The 21667-nt window shown below is 53.9% G+C and overlaps 13 protein-coding genes across 13 annotated transcripts; 2 read left to right on the top strand and 11 right to left on the bottom strand.

The window, feature by feature from the left end:
* Window positions 1-341: 341 nt before the first annotated feature.
* Window positions 342-1353, bottom strand: F5Z01DRAFT_267166 (uncharacterized protein). Its single transcript, XM_046258640.1, has one exon. It carries the CDS (start codon window positions 988-990, stop codon window positions 478-480), a length of 513 nt encoding a protein of 170 aa, XP_046115716.1. The 5' UTR covers window positions 991-1353; the 3' UTR covers window positions 342-477.
* F5Z01DRAFT_662932 (CobW/HypB/UreG, nucleotide-binding domain-containing protein) lies at window positions 858-3261 on the top strand. Its single transcript, XM_046263995.1, has 5 exons — window positions 858-1216; window positions 1264-1349; window positions 1411-1704; window positions 1757-2156; window positions 2207-3261. Exons 1-5 carry the CDS (start codon window positions 1100-1102, stop codon window positions 3137-3139), a joined length of 1830 nt encoding a protein of 609 aa, XP_046115717.1. The 5' UTR covers window positions 858-1099; the 3' UTR covers window positions 3140-3261.
* Window positions 3262-3436: 175 nt separating this feature from the next.
* F5Z01DRAFT_676678 (uncharacterized protein) lies at window positions 3437-4492 on the bottom strand (the record flags this gene model as incomplete). The annotated part of the gene is made up of 2 exons (XM_046265270.1): window positions 3437-3870; window positions 3955-4492. 2 exons carry the CDS (start codon window positions 4490-4492, stop codon window positions 3437-3439), a joined length of 972 nt encoding a protein of 323 aa, XP_046115718.1.
* Window positions 4493-4832: 340 nt separating this feature from the next.
* On the bottom strand, window positions 4833-7869 carry F5Z01DRAFT_683123 (pyridoxal phosphate-dependent transferase; the record flags this gene model as incomplete). The annotated part of the gene is made up of 4 exons (XM_046265817.1): window positions 4833-5902; window positions 6298-7028; window positions 7082-7741; window positions 7805-7869. The coding sequence occupies 4 exons, from the start codon at window positions 7867-7869 to the stop codon at window positions 4833-4835; spliced, it is 2526 nt and encodes an 841-aa protein (XP_046115719.1).
* A 71-nt stretch (window positions 7870-7940) lies between these two features.
* On the bottom strand, window positions 7941-9083 carry F5Z01DRAFT_662941 (uncharacterized protein). The gene has a single exon (XM_046263996.1). The coding sequence runs from the start codon at window positions 8958-8960 to the stop codon at window positions 8304-8306; it is 657 nt and encodes a 218-aa protein (XP_046115720.1). The 5' UTR covers window positions 8961-9083; the 3' UTR covers window positions 7941-8303.
* On the bottom strand, window positions 9024-10645 carry F5Z01DRAFT_266838 (uncharacterized protein). Its single transcript, XM_046258637.1, has one exon. The coding sequence runs from the start codon at window positions 10508-10510 to the stop codon at window positions 9449-9451; it is 1062 nt and encodes a 353-aa protein (XP_046115721.1). The 5' UTR covers window positions 10511-10645; the 3' UTR covers window positions 9024-9448.
* Window positions 10646-10762: 117 nt separating this feature from the next.
* F5Z01DRAFT_676683 (mPR-like GPCR protein) lies at window positions 10763-11811 on the bottom strand (the record flags this gene model as incomplete). Its single annotated transcript, XM_046265271.1, has 4 exons — window positions 10763-10921; window positions 10988-11203; window positions 11254-11490; window positions 11554-11811. The coding sequence occupies 4 exons, from the start codon at window positions 11809-11811 to the stop codon at window positions 10763-10765; spliced, it is 870 nt and encodes a 289-aa protein (XP_046115722.1).
* Window positions 11812-12550: 739 nt separating this feature from the next.
* On the top strand, window positions 12551-13801 carry F5Z01DRAFT_267268 (fungal hydrophobin-domain-containing protein). The gene is made up of 4 exons (XM_046258641.1): window positions 12551-12692; window positions 13019-13309; window positions 13365-13438; window positions 13490-13801. Exons 2-4 carry the CDS (start codon window positions 13024-13026, stop codon window positions 13544-13546), a joined length of 417 nt encoding a protein of 138 aa, XP_046115723.1. The 5' UTR covers window positions 12551-12692; window positions 13019-13023; the 3' UTR covers window positions 13547-13801.
* F5Z01DRAFT_267044 (C-5 sterol desaturase) lies at window positions 13511-15122 on the bottom strand. Its single transcript, XM_046258639.1, has 4 exons — window positions 14627-15122; window positions 13994-14575; window positions 13686-13939; window positions 13511-13630 (listed from the first exon to the last, which is right to left on the bottom strand). The coding sequence occupies exons 1-3, from the start codon at window positions 14875-14877 to the stop codon at window positions 13738-13740; spliced, it is 1035 nt and encodes a 344-aa protein (XP_046115724.1). The 5' UTR covers window positions 14878-15122; the 3' UTR covers window positions 13511-13630; window positions 13686-13737.
* Window positions 15123-15230: 108 nt separating this feature from the next.
* F5Z01DRAFT_267686 (carbon-nitrogen hydrolase) lies at window positions 15231-16843 on the bottom strand. The gene is made up of 2 exons (XM_046258644.1): window positions 16404-16843; window positions 15231-16350 (listed from the first exon to the last, which is right to left on the bottom strand). Exons 1-2 carry the CDS (start codon window positions 16446-16448, stop codon window positions 15526-15528), a joined length of 870 nt encoding a protein of 289 aa, XP_046115725.1. The 5' UTR covers window positions 16449-16843; the 3' UTR covers window positions 15231-15525.
* Window positions 16844-17184: 341 nt separating this feature from the next.
* F5Z01DRAFT_676687 (uncharacterized protein) lies at window positions 17185-17883 on the bottom strand (the record flags this gene model as incomplete). Its single annotated transcript, XM_046265272.1, has 1 exon — window positions 17185-17883. The coding sequence occupies one exon, from the start codon at window positions 17881-17883 to the stop codon at window positions 17185-17187; it is 699 nt and encodes a 232-aa protein (XP_046115726.1).
* Window positions 17884-18365: 482 nt separating this feature from the next.
* F5Z01DRAFT_267621 (3-demethylubiquinone-9 3-methyltransferase) lies at window positions 18366-19347 on the bottom strand. The gene has a single exon (XM_046258643.1). The coding sequence runs from the start codon at window positions 19205-19207 to the stop codon at window positions 18749-18751; it is 459 nt and encodes a 152-aa protein (XP_046115727.1). The 5' UTR covers window positions 19208-19347; the 3' UTR covers window positions 18366-18748.
* A 700-nt stretch (window positions 19348-20047) lies between these two features.
* F5Z01DRAFT_267619 (uncharacterized protein) lies at window positions 20048-21565 on the bottom strand. Its single transcript, XM_046258642.1, has one exon. It carries the CDS (start codon window positions 21424-21426, stop codon window positions 20206-20208), a length of 1221 nt encoding a protein of 406 aa, XP_046115728.1. The 5' UTR covers window positions 21427-21565; the 3' UTR covers window positions 20048-20205.
* Between the last annotated feature and the right edge of the window lie 102 nt (window positions 21566-21667).

Here is a 21667-nt window from a genome sequence, read left to right on the forward strand (position 1 = left end):
CTCAAGTTCGGCTGGTTGGAAAAACGAGAAGATTGAATGTCAAGGTCCATGTGCACTCGGACCATAGTCCCAGGTAGGCAGGACAGGCCACACGGTAGAAGCGTAGGAGCATGGGTGGTGTCTTCGGCGAGAACATGAAAGCGCACAGGCGCAATTGGGGTTTCAAATACCGCAGCTCAAAGACACAAACCACGAGTCCCGACATTCAGTTTTGTCGGTCAAGATCAGGAACTGACACGGCACACTGCATAAAGCAGTCGAGTCCGGAAGATCACTTACATGCGAGCCGTTCCATCTCAGCCGCTTATGACCGACATAAATGTACACTCTGCTGCTTCCAGTCACATGTAGAGGCCTGTACTGAGGTCGAAATTCCCACATTGATCAGAATGTCGTTTTGAACTTTAATTTGGCGCGTTCTGCGGCCTTGACAGGGAAAGATGAACGTGTAAGTGTCGGCGCCGGCAGCTCAAGCAGTCAATTCCATGAAGCTCCAAGCCTTGCAGCCGTCTTCTCAAATACCCACGTCCAAAGCGATCGATTTCGAAAACTGAATGTGCGCTCGCCTCTCTTATCAGCATGAACAATGTCAGAAGGCCTGGCCCTAGATTGGGAACCTTGATGACACCTGGCGCGACGACCACGCGTGGCACGCATCGTGAATGCACCACACTGGGCTTCTCGTTTTGCCGCATGTGTTACGAGAAATACTGCTCGGCCATTCATGACGCGCGAAGGTTTCTGGAGACTAATCAAGTACGGAGCCAATGACGAACCGGCCATATGCGCGATGGATAAGCCGGCTTCATCGTCGACCCTGGATTGGGGACCCTGATGGTCAACTTGAAGCCGTTCCAACCACAATGACGGGATCCTTGAAGGACGCAAGAGAAAGCCACAAAGCGAAATACAATATTCTAGAAACCATAGAATAAAATTCAGAAAGGCTAAAACACCCTGGTCAGGGCTTTTCTTCTTTGGTCTCCTCATGCCATCTGCCGAATCTCTTCCTCACATTCTCTCCTGAGGAAACTCTACCTTGGTCATAGCAGTATTCCATTCAGTACTGCTTCATCACACTCACTCAAGTCCTCTCAAGATGGCCGTAGCTACCAAAAAGGAACGCAACAACCCTGGGAGCAAAGGGGCCAAGAAAGCGACCCCCGTCAAACTGCCCGAGAAACCGCTCCCCGTAACCCTTCTCTCTGGTTTCTTGGTACGTGCCCTCACAAGTACAACCGGCTTCGTCTCTGACCGTTCCAGGGAGCTGGCAAGACGACTCTTCTCAAGCACATCCTCACCAGCGACCACGGATACAAGATTGCCGTTGTTGTGAACGACATTGGGGCGTAAGTGGCCGGACCCGCCATCCTTCCTTCCTGGACCGTGCACTGACGACTAGACACACAGAATCAACATTGATGCCAACTTGATCAAGAACACGCACAACATCAAGCAGACCAAGGAAAAGGTCGTCGCTCTCCAGAATGGCTGCATTTGCTGCACGCTCCGCGGCGATCTCCTGACCGAGCTGGTCCGTCTGCACAAGCTCCAGTCTTTCGACTATGTTGTCATTGAGAGCAGTGGCATCAGTGAACCCGCGCAAGTTGCCGAGAGCTTTGACAAGCGCTTGATGGACCAGATGCTTGAACAGTCTGACTCGTTGGGCGTTGACCCTGATCTCATGGAAACGCTCCGATCCATGTATGTCGCCCATGACACTGTCAGAGAACATATCCACTAACAACGCATGAAGCAAGAAGGCGGGTGGCATTGAGCAGTTCGCCAAGCTCGACTGCGCCGTCACGGTCATCGACGCTTTTACCATGCTCAATGAGTTTGACACGCCCGACCTCCTCTCCACTCGCCGCAAGGACACGCCCGAGGAAGATGAGCGCACCGTGTCCGACCTGATGGTCGACCAGATTGAGTTTGCAAATGTCATCCTGCTCAACAAGTGCGACAAGGTCAGCAAGGCACGCCTCGCCGAACTTAAGGACCTGATCAAGACTCTGAATCGGGGCGCTCTCATCTATACGACAAATTTCGGCAAGGTCGACGTCTGGAAACTCATCAACACCAACATGTTTGACCTCGCCAAGGCGCAAGTGAGCGTTGGCTGGCTGCAAGATCTACACGAATTGATCCCTCGCGAGGCATGGCTTTTGCATCCGTCCTTCTAACCCCCTTCTGACTGACTAGACAGATCAACGGACGTATGGTCATCACCCCAAACCCCGAGACAGAGGAGTACAATGTACGCAATTGCGTCTACAAGCGCCATCGACCATTCCATCCCGAGCGCCTGATGGAACTAGTCCATGACAAGTACATTTTGCAACTGACACATGGCGACGACGAAGAAGAAGAGGACGAAAAAGAAGACGACCAAGAGGTCGAGCGCCCTTCTCCCATGGCCCTCGACGTGGAAGCCTCAAGCTCCGACAAAGCTGCCACGGAGGATAGTGTCTCTGATGCTGGATCTCGTCGTTCCCGCGCGGCCACCCATGAAACTATCCCAAGTGACGATGAAGAGGAGGACGAAGGCGACGCAGGATTCGAGATTCCAGATGACGAGACCATCCTTGCCAACCGCCGCAAGCATCCCATCCTGAAAGACCTGCTCCGCTCCAAGGGGGGCATATGGCTGGCGACCCGCCCCGACACCAGAGGCGAGTGGTCCCAGGCCGGCGCCATGCTGTCCATGACCCCTAACGGACCCTTTTGGTGCACCTTTCCAAAGGAAGAATGGCCGGCCGAGCACGGCGAGTTTGACGAGCAGTTTGAGTACGAGATCAAGGCGGGCGGCGAATGGGGTGACCGCGCCCAAGAGATTGTCTTTATCGGTCTAGCCCTACAGAAGGAGAAGCTCGCCAAGTTGTTCGACGACTGCCTCCTCAACGACGAGGAGTGGGAGGCGTGGCAACAGGTGATGCGGCAGGACAAGAGTGTAGGGGAGAAGCTCGAGGAGCTGAATGACCTGTACGACGACGGCTTTCCGGACTGGGACGAGGAGGCGCATGATCATGATCATGATGACGAGGGCGTCTGCCAGACCAACAACGATGGTGATTCGGAGCCTCCCAAGAAAAAGCGCAACATTAGTGAGTACACGAGCAAGCTTGAGGAGGTCTCTTGAAGGACTGGCAGTGCACGGGGAGAGGTAGAGGAGAACGGGGTATGATGAATGAGCCAGTAGGGCATTGAGCTGTCGCTATTCTAAATGATATGATGAATTAATACGGCTTGTTTTCTTCTCATCGCTCTCCCAGTTGTGATTGAATGTCCTTGCCCCGTGAAGAATAGATGATCCTGTGATGAGTCCCGATATGCTCCTTGCTCCCAAATGACCTTTCTGTCTTGAATAATGCATGCCCATCCATGTCCTCCCCAAAAGATTTCACACCCAAATTCGTCTTTCTCGTCAAAGTGAAGCTCAACCCACGTGCAGCGCCTTGATCATGGCTTTGATATCAGCCGTACCCATATATCCCCATCGCCCACCCACGCCACACTTGTACTCCTGCCCCTGCGCCCAGGCCGCGACAACCTTGCGGCCCAGCCAGACGGCATACAGCTTGTTGACGCGGTGCACCTCCCTCGTCACGCCCTCCTCTATGGTCTCCATCAGCTCGGCGCGCCACGGCGGCGTCGTCTTCCACAGCAGCTTGGGTGGCGTGGTGGCCGTCACGCCGAGCCGGCAGGGCATGTATTTCCGCACCGTCGGGGGCGGCGCGCGCGGGTCGATGGTGATATAATTGAGGCGGAGGCTGTTGTCCTTCATGTCGAGCTGGGCCTGGGCGAGGAGCTCACATGTGCATGTGTCGGATTCGTAGCAGGCTTTGGCGCTCTTGTGTTGCGGTTGATTGCCTGTCTCGGTCATTATTGGCTGCTTTCTGTTTGGTTCTTCTGCCTGGCGACTTTCTGTTTCTCGGCCTAGGTAGGGTCACTCACTGCATAGCATGCCAGCCGACACCTGAACTTTAATGTCCCTCAACTCCTCGACGTCGCCGGGGCTGGCCTCAAACTCGTCACTGACAGGCGCGCCACTGTCCCAGTTCTTGAAAATGGCCCTCAAGTAACCCTCGATGCTTTCGTTGGTCGTCGCCAGTGTCGCATCCTTGTTCGTCGCACTACCGCAGGCGTGCAGGATCTCGAAGCAATGTTTCAGCTCGGCCCGCTCGAGGTCGTCGGGGCTGGTGAGAATGCGGCTGATGGTCTGGTCGTCGGGCGCGGACTCGACCATGGTGTTGAAGAAGGCTCTCCGCTCCAGCGCGCCAAAGCCTTGCTTGCGACGCTTGCGCGGATGGTCGGGCGGCGCGGTCGAGGCTGCGCGGCGAAGCGGTGTCTGGGGAGGAGGCATGATTATGGACTCTGCACCGCGAGATGTACGATAGCCAGGTGCATGAGGACCGGGGATGACCACAGGGCCTTCGTCATCCGTGACCTCGACGCTAGGTATGGCTTCCGTTAGATCATAGGCGCCAGCCATGATGCGCGTGACGAAGAAGGCTTGTAGGGCTGAATGGAGGTGGAAGCAGGTGGCTGCGCGGAGGAAGGCAGCGAGAGGTGGTTGTGCGTTGAGCAGAGAAGCAGCGGAGGCATGCAGAGAATATAGAAATGACATGGGAGGGTTTGGTTTGTTGAGAGAGGTGTGCGGACTCGCCTTAGATAAAGAAGGGCGCCGCCTGCAAATGTGCGCCTCCAGCCCAAGGCAAACATCGGATGGGCTGTGGCCATGTAAGATCACAAGTGGACAATACTTCTCTCATGTTGAGTCAACGTTGGTGCGCCCGCTTAAGATGAAAGATTAACGAGCTCGCGCCCTCCTATTATTTCCATTGATGCACCATCTCAACAAATCTGTCGACCTGCTCCGTGTCCGTCGCCCAGGTCGTCAGCAACCTGATCACCGCTTCATCGTCGCCATATCGCTCCCAGACGTAGAATGTGAAATGGTCCTGGAGCACTTTGATCAGACCCAGTGGCAGCGCCGCAAACACCTGGTTCGTCTCCGTCGCAGCAGACACCGTAAAGCCCGCCGCCGCGATGCCCCTGGAGAGAGTCTCTGCTGCCACGTTGGCCTGTCGCGCGAGCTCAAAGTACAAATCCTCTGCAAACAGCTCTGCAAACTGCGCGCCTATCACTCGACCTTTGGCAAGGAGGGACCCGTGCTGCTTGACGTAAAACTCAAACTCAGACGCGAGACGCGGATCCTTGACCACGACAGCTTCGCCCAGCAGTGCGCCGTTCTTTGTGCCTCCGATCCAGAAGATGTCGGTCAACTCGAGGATGTCAGACAGCGTCATGTCGTTGGCTTTGGAAGCTAGCGCCGTCCCGATGCGTGCCCCGTCCAGGAACAGGATGAGCTCGTTCTGTTCGCAGACCTTCTTGATGGCAGCGAGTTCGTCCCTGGTGTATATAGTGCCAATTTCCGTCGCGTTCGAGATGTAGACCAGTCGAGGCTTGGCCATGTGTGGAAAGTGCCAGTTGTCCTTGAGCGCCCTCTCGATGACCATGGGCGTCAGTTTCCCCTGGTGCGGTGCCACATTGATGATCTTGTGCCCACTGGCCTCGACGGCCCCCGTCTCGCGCGTGACAATGTGTCCGGAGCTCGCGGCAATCACTGCCTCGTGTGGTCGCAGACAGGCGGCGATGGAGATGGCGTTGGCTGATGTGCCACTCGGCACAAAGAAGATGCCCACATTGTCGCGCCCAAGATGGCGCCTGATTCTTTGCCGTGCAAGCTCGCAGTATGTGTCGTTCCCGTAGCCGATTTCTTGTGTTGTGTTGCTCGATACTAGCGCCTTGAGCAGTGCTGGATGGGCTCCCTCGCTGTAGTCATCCATGAAGCTGTAGGAGGGCATCCTTGTGGTTGTTTGAGACGGCATGTCGAGGTATTCTTGCTTTCGTAGAGGCTAAGGTGAATGTGAAGACTGGAAAACAACAAAGCTCGCCGTCTAAGCAAGGCCAGATTCCTTAAGTCTCTATACATTGTTCGATCCCCACATACTAAACGTAACACGAATGCGATCATTGGCAAAACATTCGGGTGTTAGTAACTCGGCTGTTAGTCAATCCGCCGCTTGTGGGTCGCTTCTCGGCAAGCCGTTCCAAAGCGACGGCCCGTCGAAAATTTGTTTTGCAGCTATAAATATGGCCTCCTCGTTTGACTTTGGGCGCCATTCTAGTTCTCCAATTCCATGTGAGGTTTTCCTCAGCCTGGGAGCTTATACCATGTGATTACCTGCACAAGAAATCGCTTTGCTGGAATTCATCTTGACCGTGTCTAGGAACCAGGGGACTGGGTGATCATGTTGATCGCATCAAGGGAAAAGTCGATGAAACTGCGGTATGTCTCGACCGTAGAGTGGCTGAGCGGCTTCGGATATGTCAGGATCTTCTGGAACGTGGGCTTCAGCGGCGTCCCTGCTGCCGTGAGCTCGCTGGCCTGGTCGTAGAGCTCTGGGTACTTTTCAAAGAATGCCGGGTCGATCTTGTAATACCCTGCGCCCCTGTCCATGTTGAGCTTGTTGAAGGCCGCACGAGCATACGCTGGGGACGAGAATAACGTGGCAACGTCCGGGGCAGGTAGGACAGCGACCGTCTCATCGTTGTCGGCAGTGTCGCTAGCCATGGTATTGATGAGATCGGTCACTCGAACGTACACTTGCACTGGCTCCGCTCCCAGAACAAGATCGGACATGAGCGCCTCTACAACGTAGCCTGTCACGGCATCGCAGAATATCTGGTCAATGTGTGGGTTGGCCGAGTGAAGCTGTATGAGACGATCTCGAACCGATGGGAATGGTATCCAATCGATGATGAGTGGGTGCGCATTCTCCAGCTGGGCTTTGATAGGCCGATACCTCGGATGTAGCTTCTCGAACGTGGACGAGGATGGGTATAGCTGCCACGCTGTGAGATCAATAATGTGGAAGAAGCGCGTCTTGGCGTACCAAGCCATGACATCCGGTCGGGTCATGCTATTGAACATGGACAAGACCATGAGCACTGGCTGGTATACACTGGAATTGGTCAGGAGGGCATTGAGGGCATTCAAGGATTGATCTTGGCTCACCTCTGTATAGACCCTGACGCATCCAACTTGTTCTTTAGCATGTGCTGAAGGAGCTGAATATGGTCGGAGAACGGTGAATTGGTGCAGGGATAGTGCTTTCCCAGAACCATCCTCGACTGTTCCGTTGCGCTCACAGCCGCCAGGTACGGTTGCATGCCCATTTGGTATTCGTGGCTCCAGATGTTAGGTATCTGTGAGTAGAGAGGACTGGTACCGGCGGGGTTAACGAGGTCAAACCAGGTGCCATTGGTCTCTGCTGCGGATTCGAGGCAGCCAGTCTGTCCCATGGGAGCTTCGAGACCCGTGGTGGTGAGGTCGAATGAATTCAAATCCAAGGGCTGCTGGTCAGACGTTGGCCTATGCTTGACCCGCTCAACAGCAACCATGTCTGCCTGGCTACTTGGCGCTTCATCTCCTTGCGCAGTGCTATCGAGCGTCTTCGTCACAGAGTCGTTGAGCGACTGCATGGTCGCCATCATGCGAGACATGTTGCTCTGGAGATCCACGAGCTGCTGCCGGAGCATTCGGTTCTCCTTCTGCAGAGCCTCCACTCGCTCACTCTCCGGCCGCTGGTCGGCCCGGACCCGGCTCTGGAGTTCCCGCATGCATTCTGCCTGCCTTCGGCGAAAAGCTCGCTGGGAAAGGCGATTGCGAAGCTTCCTGTGAGCTCGCGGTTAGCGACACAACTATGAGGCTCCCAGCCCGGGACGAGGATGAGCTTACTTCTTTTCCTGCTCGCTCATTGGAGCATTGGTGTCACCCCCTTCCGAGGCCTTGGGTAGATCCATGGCGATCGATGCATTGTAGAAGCGCTGCACGTGGTTGCACCAGCTGGCGTCCAATGTGGTTGAGTTGATGCGCTCATCAAAAGTCCACGGGCGGCGGGCCTGGCTGCCTGGGGCCTGGGCGGTTACCGGCGGCAAACCCAAGTCGCGGATTACATAAGGGTCCCTGAGGTATGTAGGGTATGCCAGATGCTAGACTACCCTGCACGGCGTCGACACACGACAATGGTGATTATCTTTCTGCAACAGTCACGGTCCTCGCCATAAAGAGGGTTTCTGTAGTAATTCTATTTTAATGAATGGCTCTTGGTGTCTTAATAAGATATTTCGGGTTATTTGATTATATACTGTGGTGAGCGTAATGTTGTCGTTTGTTAAGGCATGACAAAATGTGATTTCGAAAGAATGCAATATGAACTATCCAAAATATGGTCTTTCTAAGGATCAGGGTTCACAAGAACCTCACCACCCTGCGTCCGCGGTGGCACAACAATCTCCTCCACACCAGCCGCGAGCACCTTGTGCTTGGCCAGCGTGCGCTCATTGCTATCAAAATCCTGGTTGATCACGCCCACCATGCCCTTCTTGCAATGCTCGCCCTTGAGCTGAGGGCAGTAGTACCAGATGGTGCTGTCGTCTTCGACGACGAGTTGAAAGACATGGTCGTTTTTGCCCTCTTGCGTTGCGAACGCGAAGCCAGGGAAGAAGCCAGAGCCGTCTGCCAGGGGCTGGCAGGGGTCGGCGAAGTTGGACTGGGCGACGCTGTGGTTGGCCGGGAGGAAATCCCACTGGATGATGTCGCCGACTTGCGCGACGACATTGGCGGGCTCGAAGTTGAGACCGCCCTGGCCGACGACGACGGTGTGGGTGACGCCTGTGAGGTGCGTGTCTGTGCGGGTAGGGTGGTTGCCGCCTGTCGTGGATGTTGGCGCTGCCAGGGCAGCGGAGAGCAGGGCGGCAGTTGACAGGATGTTCTTGAACATGTTGCTCGAATGGGAGATGCTTAGGATATGAATTGGGGCTGAAGGGTTTATACTGCAAGTCTCGAAGAGAGTTGAGAACGGAATGGTGCTGTCGATGCTGTTGAATCTCATCCGAGCCCTCGACTCCAGTTCTTATATAGACATTGTTGAAATTACTATTAATTTTCATCTTGATGTCGACCTGAAGAAGTTCTGACACGGCAGACGCTCACACAGCCCCCGGACATGAGGCCTTCCGAACTTGGCAGAATCTCACCAACTCTGATCTGAGCATCAGCAGCACCGCCTCGCTTCTAGTCCGGCAATGTGCAAGTAAGTGCAGAGCGAAAGCGGCTGACCACATCTGATGCTTAAAATAATTGATGAGTGGCGCATTCTGTCAGCGCGAGTTGAACCTGGTCAGAATCAATCCTAATCTCGTGATTGGCTATCTTGCAAATATTCACCCCAATGGGGAAAAACGTGCTTATGGATCATTCGGTACGTGCCGCAGGAAACGCCAATACCCTTCGTGTCGATAGCAGTTACTAAAACAGGACTGCATGATTCATGAATAGTAACTTGGCATCGCCCAGGGAATCAAGCAACATGGAACCTGATCACTGAGGCTGGACCAGGCTGCCGATTCCGTGCAATCGCTGCGACGACTTTGCAATGTTCTCATGGCCCCGAGCCTTCTCAGCCTCATACGCCGCCCTAAAGACACCAATATCCTCCTGGAAGAGCGCCCTCTTGTCCGTCCAGCCCGTGACCTTTCGAATCTTGTCGCTGCCCACCCACTGGGGGAAGTTGAACATGACGTACAGCCGAGACGGGAACCAGTCGCCCCCATCTTGGGGGAACGTCGCGCCATCTGGAAAGCCGTACGCAGCAGCCAGTGCACCGCCAATCTCCCCTACCGTCTCATAGCGGTGGGCTGAGATGTTGTACACCTGATTGGCGACAGCAGTGCGGGGCGCATGCTCAGCAAGCGAGATGTAGGCTTCGGCACAGTCGTCGACGTGGCACGCGTGCATCGGTGTCCTGGGGTCGACGGGGATGCGCAGAGCTGGTTCACCTTTGTCGGCCTGCTCTGAAGCGTAATCCAGCAGGGCGCCGTAGTAGCTGCTCGAGTAGCCGTAGACACAAGTCGGGCGAAGGACAATGCCGTCAAAGACCTCTGGGTGATCGAAAACCCGGAGGGACGTCTCGGCACGCGAACGCATTGCTCCAGCCGTCCCGTCGATGGGGCTCTCCTCAGTCTGCGCCACAAAGTTAGGATCACCGTGAAAAGCGCCGTCCATCCCATAGTCTTTACAACCTGATGACCACATCAGCAGGGGGCGGACTCCATTCTCGTTGCTTTTCATAGCGACTTGGCGGAAAAGGGTGATGAGCTTCTGGTAGACCATTTCGTAGTCGGGATAGGATTCGAGACAGTTGACGAGGACATTGAACGTGTTGCTCTTCTCGAAGAGATTGGGCACCCAGGCCAAGTCATCCAGGGTGCCAACGACAGGCGTGATCTCGTTGACCTGCAGGTCAATGGTGGCTTCGACTCGCCGCACGAGTCCAAAAACCCGATAGCCGGCGCGTACAAAGGCTCTGCTGACGGAAAAGCCAATGTAGCCATTGGCACCAGTCACTAGTACGGTCTTGCGGTTGGATTGGTGAGAGGTCATGGTGGAAGAGTGATGTGGCGAGGTTGTTCGTCTTGCTGCTGTGATCGTTTTGTATACTGCATTCGAGTCTGCCGTTCATCTTTTTATAGGCAAAATTTCCCTCGTCTCCAACGTTAATTAACAAGCATGTTGTTGATTTAATAAAAGGCATGTCGTGGCAGCACACAGCAGACCATCTGGTCGGAGTTCAAGTCGTTCCGGCTGGAGGATGCTCAGTAAACAGAAAATCCACTAACGCGCGCTATCAGGCCGTCACCACGAACAGCGCTGATGCTGATAGTTCCAGTTATAGGCGCTCAGGATGCCGTAAAAGTGCAGGGCCGCGCCCACGACGACGAAACAGTGAAAGACTTGGTGCGAAGCACCATAAATGTCGAACCTTTTGGGATACCGCGCTTCGGGGTAATGCGACTATCACGGTCAATTAGCTCTCGCTCTTGATGGATCAGCGTGGCTACTTGCAGCATAGAAAAAGACCCCAGCCATCATCCAGACGCCTTCGAGATAATACCATTTCAATCCAGCTTGCTGGTCAAGCTGGCCGTAGGGGAAGATTGCCACAGCATGAGCAATGGGGGCGAAAGCTGAGAAGCCGGTCACGACAAAGGAGGCCAGCCGGACAGACCGCCATTCCGGGCTTTGCATACCGGGGCTGAGGTTGATGTAACCCGCAATCGTCCCAAGAACGAGAATCTTTCACGGTCAGCCGTAGAAACATGGTAGAATTTTCAGTTTCGTCTCACCATTGCCCAGTAGATAACCTGTAGACGCGGCTCGCAGTAGAACGAGACATAGATACCCGAGACGAATGAGCCCAGTATCTGTATGACAATCGCTGCATAGTCGAGTCGGACCCAGAGATTCGAGTAGTGCTCGGAATGACAGAGTAAAGTGTGGTAGGCGGCGGATATACCAAAACACACCAACGACGTGGTCAAGTAGATGTGGAAGATGAGCTGATCCGCAAATACACTCGACGGCTAAGCTTGTGTGAACCACAAATGAAAAACATAGTTTCCAACCAGGCAGATTGCAGAGGGAACCAGATGTGTGTAAATGTTGACGCTCTCATTGTGCATGTAACGTAGGCTTGCGAAGCAGAGGCGCACAGAGTGCGTGACAGGTCGATACCCATTGATGGTCCAATTGTTGGTGGAATACCATTCGGGCACCTGGTCAGCGGTGAGTAGTTGTGGTGATTTTGACTTGGAGGTTTGTGAAGGTTTGCTCAAGTGCGAGGTGCGCGTAGGAGAGGCGGACTTGGCTCTGACGAGTGGATGTTGGCGATGGTGAAGCGGCATTATGTCAAGTGAGCTGGTGCTCACCTGTGCAAGAATGATAGTATTTCTCAAAGTCAAAATTGAACAATGGTTCGCGGTCTGATGAACGAAGGAAAAGGCGCTCTCTTGTCAATGACGCGTCTTGTTGACCGCCGCGCTGAGGAAGGCAGGGCAGATGAAGCCGTCATGATGCATAAGCGCGCCCACGTGCTTGGCAGGTCTTGGTGTTTTGGCCCTGGCTGGAGATTGGGGTGGGTCAACTGCGAGATCCATCATCCAGCGAGTGCCGCGTGAACCGTCTCGGGCCCTTGTTGGTCAGGTCTCAAGTTTCAATTCCCAACTTTGTTCATTCTTGCCGCCAAACATCCAACCCCTTGCGCTTTCACTTTCTGTACCCTCACCATCACTCCCTTGCACCCATTCCCATGGACCACTCCATACATGTAACGACATGGTGCATGTGTACTTCCCAGGCACCCGCCTCGTCCGCTGCTCGATCGCTGATCGACTGACCCTCTGCTCACAGGCCACTTCACTACCAACGTGAAGTGCGGCGCAAGACGACCATCCACGGGCCCAAGCGCACAAAAAATGTGAGCTTGCAATAATATGGCCACGCCTCTGAAGCGAGAGACATCGGCCATAAATTTCCCGGCCGCGAGACCTATCGACGGGCCATTCCCGTCCCCAGGAACTCAAACCCCTGGCCCCCTAGACAAAGACGAGACATTGTCCCCCCTCGACTGCCGGCGCAAGGTGTTAACAGAAAGGCCATCATCACTTACCACATAACTGGCCCTTTTCCACTGGAAAGAAGATCTCGATCGGAGCAATTTGTCCGGCTCGCTTTCCTCTTCACACCGTCGACAGCGGCTTTCATTTCCTGGACCACATTCCATCCACCACGGCCGCTGCGGTGCGCTGTGGTACGCGTAACGCATCATGGCACGAGATCGCGATGGCTAGGACTCGGCATTGAATGTTGTTGAACAGAGGTTGGAGGGAAGAGAATTCTCATGCCAGAAGGGACGGCGAGAGCCGGCGTACCGTGCGGTGATGCGACTGCAGACGTCAGCAAGCCGACGTGATATCAGGTATAAAGGGCGCTGGTCCTCGCAAGCTTCTTGCATTATTCAACCACCATCTTCAGCATCAACACCAGAGTCACTCTTCACCTTCACTCACTTTTCATTTACCCTCACAAACCCACCACTTCACCCAAAATCCGCCATCATGGTCCGCATCACTCTCGCTCTGTCCTTCGCCACCTCGGCCCTGGCCCTCGTCCCGGTCCCTCGCCAGGCTCTTGATCCCAACGCTGTGGGTGGCATGACCATCGGTGAGGCCGGCCGCGTCTGCGGCTCCAACCTCGAGCTCAAGTGCTGCAACCAGGAGGAGTCCAGCTCTGGCGTCCAGGTCCCCGAGGACCGTGGCCTGCTCGGCAATCTGCTCAACGGCATCCTGGGCGAGGACGGCCTGGGTATCTTTGACCAGTGCTCGCCTCTCTCCGTCACTGGACGTAAGTTCGAACATGCTGGACGCGGCTGAACAGATCAAAGACTGACGGTGAACAGTCATCGGTGGCACTGACATTGTCAACAACCACTGCCGCCAAAAGGTTGCCTGCTGCGACTCCAACCCTGTTGTGGTAGGTTATGTTCTCTCCATGAACCCTCCTGATCCTTGCTGACAAGTCTAGTCTGGTGGCCTCATCAACCTTGGTCTCCCCTGCATTGCCATTGGCGGTATTATCTAAACTTGATTTGTCTGCGGGCGGCCGGGGATGGCCTTTTGGTGAGAATATATACGTTAATTGGATTATCGTCAGAAGCTTTCTTAACTCCAATGGACTCGTGTTAAATCCCAACTGCTCGTGAACTTGACAGGCTACTTGCCTCCGATCAGACTCGCGAAATAAATTGTACGGGTGGTACCACAACAGACAGATCACTGCAGCTTCTTTTCTGCGGTCGAATACTCCCTCGAGTCATCGCCCTCTACCACCTTTTGGAGACGCTCCATCTCCTTGACGCCTGACTGCCAGGTCTTCTCTGACATCTTCGTCTGTTTGTCGAACCACTCAGCATCTGGTTTTCGGTAGCTGCCGCCAAGCCTATCCCAGACTGTGAGAAACTGGCCGTAATTGTAGCTACTCAAGGAATTAGTGCTTCTTCACATGTATCGGTCACCTCGCACAACGTACTTGAAGTAGAGATGATGCGCAGAGTGGCAGGCAGACCCGTTAATGACCGGGTTGTCTGTGATGTATTCGCCATCGTGGATCATAATCGTCCACAGGTTCACAAACATAAACGCCGTAATGAAGACGAACTTGTGCATCGGGAAGAGCATCGGAAACAGATGGTAGGGCGCAGACTGCGCAAACCCATCCAACGGGTGGAAAGCATAACTCGCGTACGGGGTCGGCATGATCCACCTGTGATGCGCCTTGTGAAGCCACTTGTATATCCTGGGGTGATGGAGGCCGCGATGAATCCAGTAGATGAGCGCGTCGGTGAACAAGATGAAGAAGAAGATCTGCGCGTAGTCGTACCATGCCCCTGGGCCTTCTGCTGTGTGCCCGTATAGGCGAGTATAGCCGCGAACTTCGAGCAGGAAGACCATACACGTGGGAACTGAGATCCCAGGCATGGCAATCAGTGCTTTCTTGATTTCCTGGCGGATTTGGTTCTTGAGATACTTGGGGTGCTTGAATGTGGCTTTGTCGAAGACGAATACGTACGAAAGTGTGGCGAAGAAGAAGTAGTTTACCATGGCAAACACCCTGTTGATCAGCTCAAATGCTCCAAACTCAGGGAAGGGCGAATGTACTCACCATCCCAGGAAGAAGAGTGTGAACATCTGACGCCAAACGTTGTCTCTTGACCAGACGCTTTCGTATGCTTGTGCCGCAGGCTCGAGGTGGAACAGATGCGTGCTCGGTCTATACTCCCAGTTCGACGTACGCTGGATGGTGCCATTGCCGTAGTTGCTGTAGGCGTCAAAGGGTAATTGCTGTATTGGCAAAGCCCATGCATAGATGCGATCCGCCACGTAGTGATCCACGACTTCGAGAACAATGTCCATTATTGCAGTGAGAATTCCTGCTAGACTTTGGAATGGAGAAAGTGCGGTCGAGCGTGCACACAATGGGCGATTTACGAGGCGATATACTTCCAAGTTCCAGGCAGCAGATGATAGGTCCCAGCACAATGTCCTACTAGCGACTGGAGCGTCAATGGTTGCCTGCCTGTCTCGGCGCGCCTCGTACGATAAGGGAAGAAGGCCAGTGCTTCTGGTGCCGCGTTGGCTGCCGTTCGGCTGGGAGTATGTCCGGATGCATGCATGTCGCCCAGGAGGGGACAGATCGTACGATATCTGATGCGGCACTGCGCATCCTTGAGCAGGCCACATGGCCATTTGGGGAAAATCAGGGGGGACAGGAAGTGATCTGCAATTGGATACCTATAGGCTGATTATGAAATTGCAGTAGTATGTCTTGTGGTTCCTTTTTACTTTCATCATCTGATACAGGAGCCAGGGAGTGAGCTGTTTCAGAGAACAGTGCTCACTATTCGGCTGAAAATGACAGAAAAGGGGTCGAGCAATCCCTTTCTTCTACTAGCCATGTCACTTTTGCTGCATCCACAAACGTAACGATCGATCTGATAATGAATGAAGCAAGCCGGCAAGCGATCCATGATGTTGAGTGGCGTTTGCTGGCACCGCCCGATCTCAGTTCCTCGTCAAGGTATAGTTGTAGTGCCACCCTTCTTTCTGCATGTCCTCCCTCACCTTGTAGTTCTCCTCTGCGACATCGAGCACCGCCATGTCAATCTCCCTCACGAGCATGCCCTCCTCGCCAATCTCAAGTCGGCCCAGGCAGCCTTGCACCGGCATGGTGATACTGCTCAAGCCGCCAGCGTTGGCAAACGCAATGGCGGCAGTGTTCTCGAATGCCCTGCATTCTGTAGCACTTTTGATGAAGACCGCCTCCGAACTTGGATTGATAGCCAGGGCCGAATCCGAAATGTCGTTGGGAAACCACCACGAGGGAATGATGATGATCTGCGCGCCATCGGCAATCAACGCTCGAAACGCCTCCGGGAAGGCGAGATCCCAGCAAATAAGCATGCCAGCCCTGACAGGCCGACCGTCCTCGCGCCTCAGATTGGTGTCAAAGGCCCAATGTGGCTCGTCGCCCGACGAGACGAGATGGGGTCTTTCTGGGTGCCACAGATTCTTCTTCTGATATTTCCCAGAGACCACGCCAGTTTCGCCGTTGATAAAGTGCGCCACGTTGCCTATACCTTGCTCGTCGGGCGGGCCGGTCTTCTCGCAGATTGTGCCAGGGACAATACTCATCTTCAGTTCGAGAGCGAGCTTCTGATACTCGTCCAGATACCGACTAGATTCCATAGAGGCGAGGCGAAAGCCGGGGTCCTCGGGAACCCACGATGTGAGGTGAAACTCAGGGAGAACAGCAATATGACAGCCCGAATCAGCAGCCTGTCGAAGGTACGAGGATGCTTTGGCAAAGTTGCCTTCAATGTCCATGGCCTGGGAGTGGTCAGTTAGATACGTGTCTCATGGAGTAGGAATTAGTGACTAACCTTGGGCTCAAACTGGATCACCGCGATCTTGAACGTTGGCGCCATGACTTCTGCGGCAATTTCTTTCTTTTTAAAATGATTTTTGACCCGCCGGTTTGACAGCTACACAATGAGGTTGTGTTCTTCTCCAGACGACAGTGTGGTGATGATCGCGCTGTCGTCGTTGACTTGTATAGCGTCAGAGTTGAAGACTATATGCGGCAGGCCAAATGCGACGGAAGATGAAAAGTCTCGTGATGCTCAAGATTCGCTCTTAGCTGTGCTACCTATTCTCGGATGAGGACAAAGTTGAAAGGCAATTGCAGCAGACACGAGAGCTGGACGCGGTGCTGCGGAGGTGGGTGGTGGGCGGGAATAAACGCAAAGGGGTGACGCCACTCTCACCTCAGCCTACCTTATGTGAGTGACTCATCACCACCGTAACTCGAGGACCTCATTCCACCAAGTTGAAAAGGGGCAACTTTGATGGCTACAAAACCTATGTTCCTTGAGGAAGCATCGAAGCTGCATGGACATGACACATCCTCCTGTTTCTCGCCCAGTCATGATCACATAGGTACGTTGATCCGACGTCAAATGAGACGCCGCAAAACAGGTCAGTGGAACGAAATCAAGATTAAACTAATTCTAGCGTACATCGTCGTATACAACTGCGTTCTATTTCTTTTTGTCCCGACTTTGGAGCTGACGAATCTTGTCTCGTGCTTGAGTAAGTTGACACCATGCCCTCGACCCGACACGACTAAGGTGGCAGAGCCCCTTGACACTAGCAAGACTACATCTAATTGATGAAGTTCTCCAAAGCATTGCGCAGCCCCTGCGTAGCGGTCTTGAGGCCAGTAACATCCACGGTGTCACTGGCAGAAGACTTGCTGACAGCGTCCGCGAATTCGACAATCGTGCCAACAAAACTCTCAGCTGCATCCTTGACAGCGTCAACGTCCCCCTGAACATCCTCCATCATAGGGGGCAGGGGGTTGGTGTCAGTGCGTCCGATTATGTCCTGGAAGCTCGTAATGTTGTCCTTGGTGGTGGTAACAACCTTCTCGAGCAGATCTACCTCCTCCTGAGTGAGGCCTGTGGCATTCTCGGTGACGCCTGACGTGCCACCAGTGGTAGACTTCTTGATGGCGTCGCTGCCAGCCTGCAAAGCCTGGCGTATCATCTCGTAGGCGCCCTTGAGAGCCTCGGGGTCCCCGCCGGCGCTCGCGGCATTGTCAACCGCTTTCTTCACGGTGTTTTCCGACTCGGCAGCCTTATCCACCAATCCCTTCAATGCGGGCGATATCTCAGGCAAGTTGTCCGCCATGTCTTGGAGATTGCCAATAGCAGTCTGTTGCATGTTGCCAGGAGCAGGCTGTTGCATATTACCAGCGGCTGGCTGTGGCATGTTGGCGGCAGCCGTCTTTTGACGAGCGGCAAGCTTGCTGGGAGCAGCCAAAGCCAAAGAGGCGAGACCGAGGACGTTGATAAACTTCATGATGGCGTTGATGAGATAACTGCTGTTTGTGTCTTGAAATGTTGAAAGTACTGATGTTGCTGATGCTGATGGAAAGCTGGTTCGGAATAACAGTGGCATCAGCTGGTTTATATACACTCAGTCAACCTCCTACATTCGAATCGAATCATCCACATCGGGTGTTCAATCCATACAAGGCATGATTGTGCTGGAACGACCGATCTCACCTACGATGATTACTACACGGTCGCATTTCTGTCAGTATCACACATTCCATCTGCCTTCCCAGAAGGCCCAAGGAACGTAGGAACAACAAGAGAGATGAGAGGTTCCCGATGATCTGCACTCACTCAACGTGACGTGACATATTGCTTGGTTGACAGGACTGTCTCTAGACTACATGATACATGACGAGCTGCAGTTTGAACATCCTTCACCCCAAATTCCCCAGATCCTGGGCTGACGAAATTATGTTCCAGATTACGCATTACCGAGACAGTGGGTAAGACCCTTTCTCGGCAAGCCGCGAGTGAGACAGGGGAAAGCCAATTCCCCTGGATAGTAATGCCGTCAGAATCGCCAATCTACATTTCGGGTCTCTCTCATTCAAACAAGGTTATTTTCCTAGGGGAGCAAGATACCCCTTTGACCACGCACGCTCAACAACACACTCAGTTCCTCGCACGTCATTAGTTGTCAACACTGGCTACATGTAAACTAGAACCCCCTGGCCAGATGAGCCATGACTCTTGAGTACATGTGCCGAAAGTCATGCAGATCATAGTGCGTCATTATTCATTCCAAAGGAACCAGCCCTTGGTCAACCTCCTATCTTGATAATTCCCGCGGCCCGCGCCCATCGATCGAAGCATGCAGCGCTCTGTCATCACAGCTTCTCCAACGTCGCCAGGTCGATCTTCGTCATCCCCAGGATAGCCTCGGCCACCTTGGCTGCCTTCTCTCCTCCCGCTTCGCCCATGGTAGTCCCGAGTCCCCTCGGGCTGATCTGCCAGCTCACGCCGTATCGATCTACCAGCCATCCTGCCGCCCTTTTCTTCTCGTCCCCTCCCTCGCCGAGCCGCTCCCAATAGTAGTCTACCTCCTCCTGGGTGTCGCATTCCACCTGGAAACTGACGGCTGGAGTAAACCGAATTCCTTCGCCGCCGTTGATGGCCACAAAGGGAGCATTGTTGAGTGTGAAATTGACTGCAGACGGAATGGGCGACGAGGGGAAGCGGTGAACTTGTGTGATGGACGAGTTCTCAAAGATGGAGACGTAGTGGTTGGCGGCCTCTTCAGCGTTGTCGTTGAACCAGAGGTTCATTGTAATTATGCAATTAGGCATTGTATCTGCAAGATTTCGAGTGATCTCGAAAAATCTTCTCAATGTGCGTGTTCTGGACCAGGTGCTGTAGCAATATCGTCTCAAAAAATGCCAGGAATCTGAGCTTTAGGGACAGAGAATAACGAGATTATTACAAAGAAGAAAAAAGCGACCAGCGCCTGGAAAGATTAACCAAAGAATTGAGTAGTGAATTGTTCCATTTGCGCAACACAAAATGATTACCAATTTCCTACTTATATCTCTTACACTGAGGCCATCGCCAAGATATTCCGTGGGATCGTCACGGCGCCCTTTCCGTACGCCTACGGAAGAACCCATCACAAACAATCCGACTGGCTGCTTCGCGCTTCTGATACATCCCAGCCTGCGCCGTGGAATGTTCTGAAACGTCTGGAATATTTCGGGAAACGATCGATCGTCCTACAAAACGTGGTAAAGGCGCATGGAGACCAACCATGTGCTGACGCCGAATGGGATTGTACCAAACCAGCCTTACCATCAATAGTCCTGCAGGAGTCTGCTCTGGGGAAGGACCTAGCTCGCCCACAGTGCTCCCGGGCTGGTCTAATAACGTCAGACATTGTATTGCAGAAATCTTGACAATGATCGTCCTGAGTTTGATATAGTAGTTCTGCCCTAAGAGGTCATTAAAACTTCCGCGATGCCTGTACAGGTTAATCATAACCCTCTTTGGGCGAAGGGGGCGTCGCTTCTAGCGCAGGACCGTTGAGCGGAGGATCCAGAGCCCCGTAGATTCAGGCACGGAGACAGACGAAAGACCCCATGAGCACTATCGGCAGTCACTCGACAGGCCTTGCGTCGTTTCAAGAGCTCGCCACAGGGGCATCACCAGCTGACAGCGACATCAGCGACAAGACGAGGGTAATGATACATTTCCAGGGGCAACTGGTCGATCCCGCCCAGCAGGAACGCCGCCAGTCCTGTCGTTAATAGTAATAGTACAGCCGAATCGTACAGGCGTGGTACGCCACCAAGGATCACTCGTCCCTCCGCATAGAGTATCGTACAAAGTGCTCCAACTCTTCTAACCTCCCCGTCAAGCTGGCGTCAAAGGGTGCCACTTCTGTGATGGCCTTGGCGAACGGACCCTGGAGCCCGAGCTGGCAGCTCGCCACGTGTTGCCGTATCTTCCCCAGCAAGGCCTCGGCCTTATAGTCTGCGTACAGACCCGTATTGTGCATTTCCTCCAACAGGTCGAGAGCCGAAGATGCGTCGCCAAAGCGATTCCAGTGGATGGACGCCAGGTTGGTGTAGAATGACGTCGACACGCCCAGAATATAGGATGTCAGACCCAGGGATTTGACCTGCGGCAAGATCTGAAAGGTGTAAGGCGACGGTATGGCAAACTGCGTGTTGAACAGCTTGAGTGCGTGGAGAAGGTAGTGCGAGTACAGCGCACCGTGGATGTCCATGATATGTTCGTCGTCCTTCTCTCCAGCTGCCTCGCTTGGTGTGGTTGCGACCGACTCCTGCTCCGCAACCTCCTGCAGTTTGGCCTTTTTGCCACCACGCGTCTTGGTCTTTTTTTTCTTCTCGCCCTGCGAAACACCGAGTTTGCCCATGAGGCTAAACACCTCCCTCTCCATGACCTGCCACAGCTCAAAGTCATCCTGGCAGGCCTCCATCTTGGCCTCCATCCTCTTTTTCTCGGCGTCCCGCACTTCCTGGTAACGGGCACGCTTTTCCCACAGCAGACGATCCTCGGGGGACATCTCTTCCAACTCCGCCTCGCTCGGGGTCTCAAGAATGTTGAATGCCTGCTTGGCCGCGTTGCGCACTGACTGCGGGAATGCTTCCAAATACTTGTTGCGAAATTCGGTCATTCGCTCAGGAGCAGCTTTCGATGTCATTGCGCCCGACTGGAGAATGCTGTCTGCGCCACCACCTTCCGCTGGGGGCGTGGATGGGCGCCGTGGCTTGGGCATGTTGCCCGCCGTGATCTCGTCGAAAATGTTCTTGAAGATGTGCGCTTCGCTCGGCGAGAGTGTTCGATTGGACGCCTTAAGCGCTTCGTGCGTCATGTCGCTGCCGGATCGCCATTGTTTTTTCGCCGATGTGCCATGCCCAAAATCAAAAGGGATGTTGCCCTCGTCATTGTCATCTGCTCTCGAGCTGGCGTACCGCACGATCGACCTCGCCGTTGGCAGGCGCCATGCCCTCTGTATTGTGCGGGTCTGATACAAAAAAGACAAAGACATTGTCGCAAAGTGTATTGCAGTTGCTGTTTGCGAAATTTCGACGTGCGACAAGCGATGGTGATGGACCCTGAAGAACGGGAAATTTTGGATTACATAAGCAGAAAATGCAACGCAGACGCGGTGACGCGTGACTTCGCGCGTCAAAAGTTCACGGTCATTAACGCGCTTAGGCTGCCGTGCACGGTGCACGTCATAAGTGAATGAGAGAGACCCATCCCCCAAGCTGCTCTCACTTTCTGCT

Source organism: Emericellopsis atlantica, assembly GCF_019669845.1.
Source record: "Emericellopsis atlantica unplaced genomic scaffold F5Z01scaffold_25, whole genome shotgun sequence".
NCBI classification, from domain to species: Eukaryota; Fungi; Ascomycota; class Sordariomycetes; order Hypocreales; family Bionectriaceae; genus Emericellopsis; species Emericellopsis atlantica.

What these genes read in the sequence shown, in the direction of transcription:
- F5Z01DRAFT_267166 (XM_046258640.1), bottom strand. Translation starts at nt 990, where the DNA reads ATGAGGAGACCAAAGAAGAAAAGCCCTGACCAGGGTGTTTTAGCCTTT.
- F5Z01DRAFT_662932 (XM_046263995.1), top strand. Translation starts at nt 1,100, where the DNA reads ATGGCCGTAGCTACCAAAAAGGAACGCAACAACCCTGGGAGCAAAGGG. An exon ending in ATGGAAACGCTCCGATCCAT is followed by an intron (nt 1,705 to 1,756) that starts GTATGTCGCCCA and finishes CAACGCATGAAG; the next exon opens with CAAGAAGGCGGGTGGCATTG. An exon ending in ACGAATTGATCCCTCGCGAG is followed by an intron (nt 2,157 to 2,206) that starts GCATGGCTTTTG and finishes CTGACTAGACAG; the next exon opens with ATCAACGGACGTATGGTCAT.
- F5Z01DRAFT_662941 (XM_046263996.1), bottom strand. Translation starts at nt 8,960, where the DNA reads ATGAGATTCAACAGCATCGACAGCACCATTCCGTTCTCAACTCTCTTC.
- F5Z01DRAFT_266838 (XM_046258637.1), bottom strand. Translation starts at nt 10,510, where the DNA reads ATGACCTCTCACCAATCCAACCGCAAGACCGTACTAGTGACTGGTGCC.
- F5Z01DRAFT_267268 (XM_046258641.1), top strand. Translation starts at nt 13,024, where the DNA reads ATGGTCCGCATCACTCTCGCTCTGTCCTTCGCCACCTCGGCCCTGGCC. An exon ending in GCCTCTCTCCGTCACTGGAC is followed by an intron (nt 13,310 to 13,364) that starts GTAAGTTCGAAC and finishes GACGGTGAACAG; the next exon opens with TCATCGGTGGCACTGACATT. An exon ending in GCGACTCCAACCCTGTTGTG is followed by an intron (nt 13,439 to 13,489) that starts GTAGGTTATGTT and finishes TGACAAGTCTAG; the next exon opens with TCTGGTGGCCTCATCAACCT.
- F5Z01DRAFT_267044 (XM_046258639.1), bottom strand. Translation starts at nt 14,877, where the DNA reads ATGGACATTGTTCTCGAAGTCGTGGATCACTACGTGGCGGATCGCATC. An exon ending in ACACTCTTCTTCCTGGGATG is followed by an intron (nt 14,576 to 14,626) that starts GTGAGTACATTC and finishes GCTGATCAACAG; the next exon opens with GGTGTTTGCCATGGTAAACT. An exon ending in GCGCATCATCTCTACTTCAA is followed by an intron (nt 13,940 to 13,993) that starts GTACGTTGTGCG and finishes TTCCTTGAGTAG; the next exon opens with CTACAATTACGGCCAGTTTC.
- F5Z01DRAFT_267686 (XM_046258644.1), bottom strand. Translation starts at nt 16,448, where the DNA reads ATGGCGCCAACGTTCAAGATCGCGGTGATCCAGTTTGAGCCCAAG. An exon ending in TGATCCAGTTTGAGCCCAAG is followed by an intron (nt 16,351 to 16,403) that starts GTTAGTCACTAA and finishes GACCACTCCCAG; the next exon opens with GCCATGGACATTGAAGGCAA.
- F5Z01DRAFT_267621 (XM_046258643.1), bottom strand. Translation starts at nt 19,207, where the DNA reads ATGCCTAATTGCATAATTACAATGAACCTCTGGTTCAACGACAACGCT.
- F5Z01DRAFT_267619 (XM_046258642.1), bottom strand. Translation starts at nt 21,426, where the DNA reads ATGTCTTTGTCTTTTTTGTATCAGACCCGCACAATACAGAGGGCATGG.